This window comes from Phasianus colchicus, chromosome 39 (assembly GCF_987193195.1).
Source record: "Phasianus colchicus chromosome 39, bPhaCol1.hap1.1, whole genome shotgun sequence".
NCBI classification, from domain to species: Eukaryota; Metazoa; Chordata; class Aves; order Galliformes; family Phasianidae; genus Phasianus; species Phasianus colchicus.
The window spans coordinates 2,126,861-2,139,210 of record NC_143474.1 but is presented as its reverse complement, the minus strand read 5'-3'; the positions used below and the strand labels follow the sequence as shown (position 1 = coordinate 2,139,210).

Sequence of the window (12,350 nt, the reverse complement as noted above, 5' to 3'; positions counted from 1 at the left end):
GAGACCCACAGACCCCATAGGAACCCCATAGACCCCATAGGGACCCCGTAGGAACACGCAGACTCGATAGGGACTCATAGAAACCCTATAAAGACACATAGAGGCCCATAAAGACCCACAGGAACCCCATAGAGCCCCACAGAGACCCAGAGAGCCCTACAGAGACCCATAAGGACCCCATAGCGACACATAGAAACCCCACAGGGACCCATAGAGACCCACAGACCCCGTAGGGACCCCATAGGGACAAACAGAAACCCCATACGGACCCACAGACCCCATAGGGACCCCATAGGAACCCACAGACCCTGTAGGGACCCCATAGGAACAAACAGAAACCCCATAGGGACCCACAAACCCCATAGGGACCCACAAACCCCATAGGGACCCCATAGGGACCCACAGACCCCATAGGGACCCCATAGGGACACACAGAAACCCCTTAAGGACTCATAGAGACCCACAGACCCCATAAGCACCCATAGATACCCCCAGAGACCCATAGAGACCCACCGAGGCCCCATAGGAACCCACAGAGCCCCACAGGAATCCCATAGAGGCCCACAGGAATCCCATAGTGACCCTATAGAGACCCCCAATACCCCATAACCGCCCCAGCTGTGGCCACGGCAGCGCTCCCAGCTGAACCAGCAAGGAAAAGCCGCACCGAGGGCCGCCCCAGTTCGTCCCAGTAGATCCCAGTAGATCCCAGTAGGCCGCAGCGCAGAGCCGCACCTGCTGATCCCCGCAGCCGAAATCCAGCGGCGGCTCTTCCGGCTCCCAAAGGCGGGACAGGAAGGGGCGGAGCTTCCGGCGCTGCACTTCCGGTAAAGCCCGGCGCAGGGACCAACCCACGTGATGCAGGGCGGGCTCGGCCTCCGAGCGGGGGAAGCCCAGGGAGAGCAGGGTGCGGAGCTGCGACCAGTACGGACCAGTATGAACCAGTATGAACCAGTAGAAACCAGTATGGACCAGTAGAAACCAGTAAGGCCGACCCGCGGCCCCTCCGGGAAACAAATTCCCGCCCCAGCTCCTTGGGACCCGCAGCCAATCAGATCCCAGCCCATGGGCACCGCCTTTTCCGGGCCCGCAGCCAATCAGGTCCCACCCCCATAGGCACTACCCTTTCTGATCCATCAACCAATCAGCTGTCACCTTTGCAGCCCATCAGCCAATGAGATCCGACCCCCCTTAGTCCCCACCTTTTACTAACCTTGCAGCCAATCAGATCCCACTGTTTTAAGCCCCACCCCCTTCTGCCGCCGTAAGCCCCACCCCTTCCGGCCCAGCAGCCAATCAGAGCCCACCCACCCTTCGAGGCTTCACCCACCTTCCTCCTCCTCTCTCCCATCATGCCTTGCAAGGCGAGGGCGGGACTTCCGCGCGCCCTGATCCAGGCGACGGCGGCTTCCTTTAGGGCGGGGCCGGAAGCGTCGCTCCCCGATGACGTCATCAAAAGGCGCAGCTCCGCCCCCAGCGCCGCCCTGGCTCGAAGCAGCGCCCCTTTGGCCCCGCCCCCGGCGGCCTGAGCCAATCCGAGCACCGCCTCCACCGGCACCGACTGGGACTCCGCCTCCTGGGGGGCGGGGCCACAAGGAAAAGGGGGCGGGGCCAGAGAAAAAAGGGGGCGGGGCCAGAGAAAAAGGGGGCGGGGTCATTCGAGGCCATTTTGGGGTCGTTTTGGGGTTTATTTCAGACCTTTTTGGGGCCATTTAGGGTCCATTTAGGATCCGTTTTGGGGCCTTTTTTAGGGTCTGTTTGAGGCCCTTTTGGGGTCATTTGAGGCCATTTTGGGTTTGCGGCCATTTTGGGTCATTTGGGGCCGATTTTGGGTCATTTGGGGCCGATTTTGGGGTCATTTTGGGGTCCTTACCCGCACCATCTGCACCGTCCTCATCCCATCTCTCCGCAGCTTCTCCTGCCGCCGCTGCTCCGCGTCCTCGTATCGCGATATATCCCCATATCGCGATAGATTCGCACGTCCCGATGGGTCTTTGTGTCGCGACGGGCCCTCGTGTCGCAATATACCCCCGTATTGTGATAGATTCCCGCGTCCTGGTGGCTCTTCGTGCCCTGACGAACCCTGAGGTCGCGATATCGAGCCCATATGTCGCGATATATCCGCATATCGCGATATGTCGTCACGTCGTGACAGGTCTCCAGGTTCTGACGGGTCGCCGTGTCGCGATACGTCCCCGTACGTCGCGATATGGCGCTGCGGGGCTCCGTTCTGCGGGGTCGGTTGGGGGAAATGGGGGAAATTTGGGGGAATCTATGGGGCAGGGGGAGCCATAAGGTTCTATGGGGTTTTTATGGGGCTGGGGAGGATCTGTGGGGATCTGTGGGGTTTTTATGGGGTGGGGGGGATCTGTGGGGATCTGTGGGGTTTTTATGGGGTTGGGGAGGATCTATGGGGTTCTATGGGATTTTTATGGGGTGAGGGGCACCTATGGGGCTGGGAACGGTCTATGGAGTTCTATGGGGTTTTTACAGGGTGGGCGGGGATGCATAGGATTCTATGGGGTTTTTATGGGGCGGAGGAGAATGTATGGGATTCTATAGGGTTTTTATGGGGTGGGAGAGATGTATGGGGATCTACGGGATTTTTATGGGGTGGGGGGTGATGTTTAGGGCTGGGAAGGGTCTATAGAGTTCTATGGGGTTTTGATGGGGTGGGCAGGAATGCATGGGATTCTATGGGGTTTTTATGGGGGTGGGGGGATGTATGGGCATTTATGGGATTTTTATGGGGCAGGGGGGACGTACGGGGGTCTCTGCGGTTTTTTATGGGGTGGGGGGCGATCTATGGGGCTGGGAAGGGTCTACGGAGTTCTATGGGGTTTTTATGGGGTGGGCGGGGATGCATGGGATTCTACGGGGGTTTTATGGGGTGGGGGGGATGTACGGGGCTCTATGGGGTTTTTATGGGGCAGAGGTGGATATATGGGATTCTATGGGATTTTTATGGGGTGGGAGGGATGTACAGGGATCTATGGGGTTTTTTATGGGGCGGGGGAGATCTACGGGGCTCTATGGGGTTTTTTATGGGGCGGAAGTGGATGTATGGGATTTTATGGGGTTTTTATGGGCTGGGGGGGACGTACGGGGCTCTATGGGGTTTTTTATGGGGCGGGGGTTACCTGTGGGGCAGGGGGAGGCCGTGGGGCCAGGCGCGGGCGCTCACAGACGGCGCAGAGCACAGCGGGAGCCACGTTGAGGAAGGTGCAGGACGTGCAGGGCCACAGCCACGGCGAGCGCGAGCCTGGGGGGCTGCCCCATAGCGACCCCATAACGACCCCATAAGGCCCATAGGGACGCCGTGGAGACACACAGCGACCCATAAGACCCCATAAGGACCCCAAAAGACCCATAGAGACCCCCACAGAGACCCATAGGGACCCATAAGACCCGTAGGGACCCCATAAAGATCCTTTAACGACCCATAGAGACCCCATAGGGACCCCATAGAAACCCATAGAGACCCCATAGGGACTCCTAAGGAACCCATAGAGACCCCATAGGGACCCCATAGAAACCCATAGAGACCCCATAGGGACCCCTAAGGAACCCATAGAGACCCCATAGGGACCCCATAGAAACCCATAGAGACCCCATAGGGACCTCTAAGGAACCCATAGAGACCCATAGTGGCCCCATAAAGATCCTATAACGACTCCCATAAGGACCCCATAGAGACCCTATAAAGATCCATAGGAACCCCATAGGGACCCCATAGAAACCCCACAGCGCCCCATAGCACCACATCGTAAGACTGCGTAAAACCCCACAGATACCCCATAGAAACCCACAGAGACCCCATAGGGACCCCACAGCACCCCATAGAAACCCCACAAGCGCCCCATAGAAACCCCACAAGCGCCATACCTTTCCCCCCCACCGTGGGGGTCGCATGTGGGGCCGCTCCTGTGGGGACATATAGGGTCAACCCAGTGCCCTATAGCACCCTCCAGCCCCATAGGATGCTCCCCTGCCCCATAGAAACCCCATAGAACCCCAGAAACCCCATAGATCCCTCCCAGCCCCATAGAAACCCCACAAAACCCCATAGACCTCAGCCAGCCCCATAGAAATCCCATAGAACCTCATAGTCTCCTCCCAGCCCCATAGAAACCCCACAAAACCCCACAGAGCCCCATAGAAGCCCCATAGATCCCACCCAGCCCCATAGAAGCCCCATAGAAACCCCATAGAAACCCCATAGATCCCACCCAGCCCCATAGAAACCCCGTAGATCCCACCCGGCCCCATAGAAGCCCCATAGAAACCCCATAGAAACCCCATAGATCCCACCCAGCCCCATAGAAACCCCGTAGATCCCACCCGGCCCCATAGAAACCCTGTAGATCCCACCCGGCCCCATAGAAGCCCCACAGATCCCACCCAGCCCCATAGAAGCCCCACAGATCCCACCCGGCCCCATAGATCCCCGCCAGCCCCATAGAAACCCCACAGATCCCACCTGGCCCCATAGAAGCCCTATAGATCCCACCCAGCCCCATAGAAACCCCACAGATCCCACCCAGCCCCATAGATCCCCCCCACCCCATAAAAACCCCATGGATCCCCCACCCCACAGATCCCCACCTTCCTCTCTGTCCCCATCCGACTCCAGCAGCTCCTTGGGCTCCTGGGGCAGAGAAAACCAGCATAAACCAGTATGGACCAGTATAAACCAGCATGGACCAGTATGAAATAACATAAACCAGTATAAACCAGTATAGGCCCATATAAACCAATATGGACCAGTATAGATTAGCATAAACCAGTATGGACCAGTATGAGCTAACGTAAACCAGTATAAACCAGTATAGGCCCGTATAAACCAGCATGGACCAGTATAGGCCAGTATAAACCAGTGTGGACCAGTATGAACTAACGTAAACCAGTATGGACCAGTATGGACTAACGTAGATCAATGTGGGCCAGTATAAACCAGTATGAACCAGTATAAACCAGTACGGACCAGTATGAACTAACATAAACCAATATGGACCAGTATGGACTAACATAGATCAATGTGACCCAGTATAAACCAGTATAGGCCAGTATAAACCAGTATGGGCCAGTAAGCGCTAATATAAACCAGTACAGACCAGTATAAACCAGTACAGCCCACCACAAACCGATACAAACCAGTATGAGCAGGTATTGACTGCTGTAAACCAGTATGGACCAGTATAGGCCACCATAAACCACCACGAACCAGTACAGGCCAGTATAGACCTGTGCAAACCAGTATGGACCAGAATGGACCAGTACGGACCAGTATGGACCAGTATAGGCCACCATAAACCACCACGAACCAGTACAGGCCAGTATAGACCTGTGCAAACCAGTATGGACCAGAATGGACCAGTACGGACCAGTATGGACCAGTATGGAGCAGAATGGACCACTACGGACCAGTACGGACCAGTATGGACCAGTACGGACCAGAACTGACCAGTATGGCCCAGTATGGACCAGTACAGACCAGTATGTACCAGTATAGACCAGTACAGACCAGTATGGACCAGTACAGACCAGTACGGACCACAACGGACTGGTACGGACCAGTATAGATGAGTACAGACCATTATGGACCAGAATGAACCATTACAGACCAGTATGGACCAGTATGGAGCAGAATGGACCAGTACGCACCAGTACGCACCAGTATAGACCGGTACGAACCAGTATGACCCAGTATGGCCCAGTACAGACCAGTACAGACCAGTACGGAGCAGTGCTCACCTCGCGGGTTCCCTCCAGGACGGGGGTGATGAGGTGGGGGTTGGGGTGTTTGTTCTGCGGGCGCGCACCAGTATGGACCAGTAAGAACCAGTAGGAACCAGTATAGACCAGTACGGACCAGCATGGACCAGTACGGACCAGTAAGAACCAGTATGGACCAGTACGGACCAGTAGGGACCCCAAAGTGACCCCATAACTCCTCATGGCCCCCTAAGAACCCCATAACCACCCCATAGATCCCTTAAGGACCCCATAACCACCCCATAATCACCCCATAAACCCCACAATAAACCCATAACCTCCCATAATGACCCCATAACCCTCCTAAGGACCCCATAACCACCCCATATCCCCCCATAACCCCCCATATCCCCCCTAAAGACCCCCTAACCACCCCATATCCCCCCATAACCACCCCATATCCCCCCTAAGGACCTCCTAACCACCCCATATCCCCCCTAACCCCCCCCATATCCCCCTATTCCACCCCATAACCACCCCATTACCCTCTATAACCCCCCCATATCCTCCCATAACCACCCCATAACCCCCCTAAGGACCCCCTAACCACCCCATATCCCCCCCTACCCACCCCATATCCCCCCTAACCACCCCATATCCCCCCATAACCACCCCATAACCACCCCATATCCCCCCTAACCACCCCATAACCCCCCTAACCACCCCATAACCACCCCATATCCCCCCATAACCACCCCATATCCCCTCATAATGATCCCTAAGGACCCCCTAAACACCCCATATCCCCCCATAACCACCCTATAACCCCCCTAACCACCCCATAACCACCCCATATCCCCCCACAACCACCCCATATCCCCCCATAACCACCCCATATCCCCCCTAAGGACCCCATAACCACCCCATATCCCCCCCTACCCACCCCATATCCCCCACAACCACCCCATATCCCCCCTGAAGACCCCCTAACCACCCCATATCCCCCCATAACCACCCCATAACCCCCTTAAGGACCCCATAACCACCCCATATCCCCCCTAAGGACCCCCTAACCACCCCATATCCCCCCATAACCACCCCATAACCCCCTTAAGGACCCCATAACCACCCCATATCCCCCCTAAGGACCCCCTAACCACCCCATATCCACCACAACCACCCCATATCCCCCCCTACCCACCCCATATCCCCCCTAACCACCCCATACCCCCCCAAACCCCCCATCTCACAGCCAGCAGCAGCTCCAGCTCGGTTCTGAGCAGCAGCAGCTCCGCAGTCACAGCCGCCACCCGCTGTGGGTCGGGCTGGGCGCCGGGGGGGAAACTGCGACCTTGGGGACCCCCCTGCGTGTAACCCAGCTGGGACAGCACCTGGGGGGCACCCAGGGGGGGGTTAGGGCTCTATGGGGTCTCTAGGGGGCTCTATGGGGCTCTATGGGGTCTCTATGGGGTCTCTATGGGGCTCTAGAAGGCCATATGGGGCTCTATGGGGCTCTATGGGGTCTCTATGGGGCTCTATGGGGCTCTAGAAGGCCATATGGGGATTCATGGGGCTCTATGGGGTCTCTATGGGGCTCTATGAGGCTCTATGGGGCTCTGTAAGGCCCTATGGGGTCTCTACGGGGCTCTATGAGGCCATATGGGATCTCTATGGGGTCTCTATGGGGCTCTAGAAGGCCATATGGGGCTTCATGGGGCTCTATGGGGTCTTTATGGGGCTCTATGGGGTCTCTATGGGGCTCTAGAAGGCCATATGGGGCTCTATGGGGCTCTATGGGGTCTCAATGGGGCTCTATGGGGTCTCTATGGGGCTCTAGAAGGCCATATGGGGCTTCATGGGGCTCTATGGGGTCTTTATGGGGCTCTATGGGGTCTCTATGGGGCTCTAGAAGGCCATATGGGGCTCTATGGGGCTCTATGGGGTCTCTATGGGGCTCTATGGGGTCTCTATGGGGCTCTAGAAGGCCATATGGGGCTCTATGGGGCTCTATGGGGCTCTATGGGGTCTCTATGGGGCTCTAGAAGGCCATATGGGGCTTTAGGGGGCTCTATGGGGTCTCTATGGGGCTCTAGAAGGCCATATGGGGATTCATGGGGCTCTATGGGGTCTCAATGGGGCTCTATGGGGTCTCTATGGGGCTCTAGAAGGCCATATGGGGTCTCTGTGGGGCGTGGCCTGGAAGAGAGGAGGGCGTGGCCTACAGCATAGTGGGCGTGGCCTGAAAGGGGGCATGGCCTACATAGTGGGCGTGGCCAGAAAGAAAGGGGGCGTGGTCTACAGGAGAACGACAAGGCCTGAATAAGGAGGAGAAGGGGGGCGTGGTCTGGGCCGAAGGGGGGGGGTGTGGCCTGGGAAAGGGGGGGCGTGGCCGGGAAAAGGGGGGGCGTGGCCTGTGGAAAGGGGGGCGTGGCCTGGGGGAGAAGGGGGGCGTGGCCTGGGGGAGAAGGGGGGGGCGTGGAATGGGGGAGAAGGGGGGCGTGGCCTTGGGGAAGTGGGGGGCGAGGCCTTGGGAAGAAGGGGGGCGTGGCCTGGGCCGGAGGGGGGGCGTGGCCTGGGGGAGAAAGGGGAGGCGTGGCCTGGGGGAGGAAGGCGGAGGGGCGTGGAATGGGGGAAGTGGGGGGCGTGGCCTGGGGGCGGAGAGGGGGCGTGGCCTGGGGAAAGAGGGGGGGCGTGGCCCGGGGGAGAAGGGGGGCGTGGATTGGGGGAAAAGGGGGGGGCGTGGATTGGGGGAAAAGGGGGGCGTGGATTGGGGGAAAAGGGGGGCGTGGCCTGGGGGAAGAGGGGGGCGTGGCCTGGGGGAAGAGGGGGCGTGGCCAGGCGCATCCCCAGGCCCAGGCCAACAGGAGGGCCGGGGTGAGGCGGCGTTAATTAGTGCTAATTAGCGCTAACGAACCTGGATGACGGGGGGGTCGGGGCGCAGGGCCGGGCTGGGGCAGCGCAGGCGCTGCCAGGCGGGGGGGGGCCGGAAGTGCAGTAAATTCCTGCCGCATTTCTCCAGCACGCGCAGTGTCCGCCCCGCAGCCTGCGGGCCCTAATTAAGCGCTAATTAACCTTCGGTTGCGGCTAATTGGGGTTTAAGAGACCTCGGCGTCCCCCCATCGGCCGCTGTTTACCCACAGTGGGCCCCAATTAGCCATTAATATGCTCTAATGAGCCGCAATGCCGCACTAATTGCCCTTAGTTCCGCGCTAATTAGCTCCAGTTCCCCCCTAATTGCCTCTAATTACTCTCTAATTAACCCCAATTATCGCTAATTACCCTCAATTTTCCGCTAATTACTCTCAATTCCTTTCTAGTTATCCTCAGTTCCCTTCTAATTACTCTCAATTAACCCGTAATTACCCTCTATTTGTAATTATCCTCAGTTCCTCTCTAATTACTGCCAATTCCCCACTAATTAACCCCAATTACTCTCTAATTACTCTCAATTTCCCTGTAATCACTCTGCTTCCCCTCTAGTTACCCCCAATTACCCCTAATTATCCTAATTTTCCTCTAATTATTCTCAGTTCTGCTTTAATTACCCCGTTTCCATCTAATTACTCTCAGTTCCCCTCTAATTACTGCCAATTCCCTTCTAATTACCATCAATTTATCCCTAATTACCACCAATTTCTCCTTAATTACCACCAATCCCACCCTAATTACTGCCAATTCCACTCTAATTACTCTCAGTTCTCCCCTAATTACCCCCAATTACTCTCTAATTACTCTCAATTTCCCCCTAATTACTGACCCATTCCCCTAATAACCACCTAATAGCCTCACGTGACCACCCAATTAATGACCTAATAACCCCTAATAACCACCCCCATTCCCCCAATTAATGACCTAATGCCCCCTAATAACCACCTAATACCTCCTAATAACCCTAATAACCACCTAATAACCCTAATAATCCCCACATTCCCCCAATAACCACTTAATGCGCCTAATAAGTACCTAATTCCCCCAAGTAATGACCTAATACCCCCTAATAACCCCCTAATAACCACCTAATACCCCCTAATAACCACCTCATAGCCCCTAATAGCCACCTAATAACCCTAATAATCCCCAAACTCCCCCAATTAATGACCTCATACTCCCTAACAACCGCCTAATACCCCCTAATAACCCCCTAATTCCCCCAATTAATGACCTAATACCCCCTAATAACCACCCAATGCCCCCTAATAACCACCTCATACCTCCTAATAACACTAATAACCACCTAATAACCCTAATAATCCCCAAATTCCCATAATTAATGACCTAATACCCCCTAATAACTCCCTAATACCCCCTAATAACCACCTCATACCCCCTAATAACCCCCCAATTCCCCCAATTAATGACCTAATACCCCCTAATAACCCCCTAATACCCCCTAATAACCACCTAATAGCTCCTAATAACCCTAATAACCACCTAATAACCCTAATAATCCCCAAATTCCCCCAATTAATGACTTAATACCCCCTAATAACCACCTCATACCCCCTAATAACCACCCAATTCCCCCAATTAATGACCTAATACCCCCTAATAACCCCCTAATACCCCCTAATAACCGCCTAATAACCACCTAATAACACTAGTAATCCCCGAATTCCCCCAATTAATGACTTAATACCCCCTAATAACCACCTAATACCCCCTAATAACCACCTAATAGCTCCTAATAACCCTAATGACCACCTAATAACGCTAATAATCCCCAAAATTCCCCCAATTAATGATCTAATACCCCCTAATAACCACCTAATACGCCTAAAAACCCCCTAATATTCCCTAATACCCACCTCATACCCCCTAATGACCACCTAATAACCCTAATAATCCCCAAATTCCCCTAATTAATGACCTAATACCCCCTAATAACCCCCTAATAGCCCCTAATAACCACCTAATACCTCCTAATAACCACCTAATACCCCGTAATAACCACCCAATGCCCCCTAATAACCACCTCATACCCCCTAATAACACTAATAACCACCTAATAACCCTAATAATCTCCAAATTCCCCCAATTAATGACCTCATACCCCCTAATAACTCCCTAATACCCCCCAATAACCACCTCATACCCCCTGATAACCCCCCAATTCCCCCCCATACCCCCTCCACCCCCCCTTATAACCACCCCAAAGCCTCCCCCAACCCCCCCCTCGCTAATTACCCCCCGCTAATTAGCGCTCACCCCCTTTCCGTCGCCTCTCAGCAGCGCAGCCCCGTCCACGAAGCGGCACTTCCGGCTGGGAGCCGCAGGCTGAGCCACCAGAGCCCAGAGGGCGGGGGGGGCGGGGCCTCCGGGACACCTCCGAAGCTCCGCCTCCAACTCCGCCCACAGCGCAGCCTCGTTAGCACCGGCCTCGTTAACGTCCGGCTCATTAACGACGCCCCCGTCGCTCTCATTGGCTCCCGGAAGAGTTTCGGCCCGCCCGCTTTGCACAACGCCGCTTCCCATTGGTGGGTTCCCCACCGTGGCTCCGCCCACCTCGAAAACCCGCCCGCTCCCCTCATTGGCTGCTCCTGTCGGCTGGTCCCGCCCACTTCCACCACAGACTCCTCCCATTGGTGGGCCGCCCCCAGCAGAGCTTCCCATTGGTGGGGTCCCTATGGTGGTTCCGCCCACCCCAAGGACCCGCCCACTTTCCCCATTGGCTCCTCCCATTGGTGGGCCGCCCCCGGCAGCGCTTCCCATTGGTGGGATACCCACGGTGGCTCCGCCCACCTCCTGATCCCGCCCACTATGCCCACTGCCGCCTCCCATTGGTGGGGTCACCCCTGTAGCTCCTCCCATTGGTGGGATACCCACGGTGGCTCCGCCCACCTCCTGATCCCGCCCACTTTGCCCAGTGGCAACTCCCATTGGTGGGATCCCCACAGTGGCTCCACCCCCCTCCTGATCCCGCCCACTTTGCCCAGCAGCGTTTCCCATTGGTGGGGTCCCCACACTGGCTCCGCCCACCTCAAGGATCCATCGACTTTCCCCATTGGCTCCTCCCACTGGTGGGCCGCCCCCAGCAGCGCTTCCCATTGGTGGGGTCCCCACACTGGCTCCGCCCACCTCAAGGATCCGCCCACTCTCCCCATTGGCTCCTGCCATCGCTTGGGCCCGCCCACTTTCCCCATTGGCTCCTCCCATTGGCAGAGCCCCCCCTGTAGCGCCTCCCATTGGCGGGGTCCCCACGGTGGCTCCGCCCACCCCGAGGACCCGCCCACTTTCCCCATTGGTTCCTCCCACCTCTTGGGCCCGCCCACTTTCCCCACTGGCTCCTCCCATTGGCGGGGTCACCCCAATGGCTCCTCCCATCGCTTGGCCTCCCCCACTTTCCTCATTGGCTCCTCCCACCGCGAGGACCCTCCCACTCTCCCCATTGGCTCCTCCTACCGCTTGGACCCGCCCACTTTCCCCGCCGCCTCCTCCCATTGGTTGGCTGCCCCCATTCCCTTTTTCCGCCAGTCCCCTCCATCCGGGTTCTACCACTTCCGGTGGCGGCCCTTTTTCTCCGCACGTCACTTCCGGCGCGCCGAGGACCCCCGGGGGCGGCTGCGCCATTGCCTGAATGCAAACCGCAACCAAATTAAAACCCCTGAAAACGGGAAAATCCGCCCCAAAATCCGCAC

The 12,350-nt window shown here is 56.6% G+C and overlaps 1 protein-coding gene across 1 annotated transcript in view; it reads right to left on the bottom strand.

Moving 5' to 3' along the window:
* RNF31 (ring finger protein 31) overlaps nt 1-12,350 on the bottom strand; it is a 28,851-nt gene that overhangs the window by 16,128 nt on the left and 373 nt on the right. The window contains exons 2-11 of the mRNA XM_090130112.1: nt 10,921-12,285; nt 8,630-8,767; nt 6,966-7,106; nt 5,755-5,808; nt 4,606-4,648; nt 3,666-3,924; nt 3,141-3,270; nt 1,874-2,230; nt 1,331-1,576; nt 736-915 (exon numbers count right to left, since the gene is read on the bottom strand). Coding sequence (XP_089986238.1) covers nt 736-915; nt 1,331-1,576; nt 1,874-2,230; nt 3,141-3,270; nt 3,666-3,924; nt 4,606-4,648; nt 5,755-5,808; nt 6,966-7,106; nt 8,630-8,767; nt 10,921-12,282 — 2,910 coding nt within the window. The 5' untranslated portion in view covers nt 12,283-12,285. The remainder of the gene's footprint in view (nt 1-735; nt 916-1,330; nt 1,577-1,873; nt 2,231-3,140; nt 3,271-3,665; nt 3,925-4,605; nt 4,649-5,754; nt 5,809-6,965; nt 7,107-8,629; nt 8,768-10,920; nt 12,286-12,350) is intronic.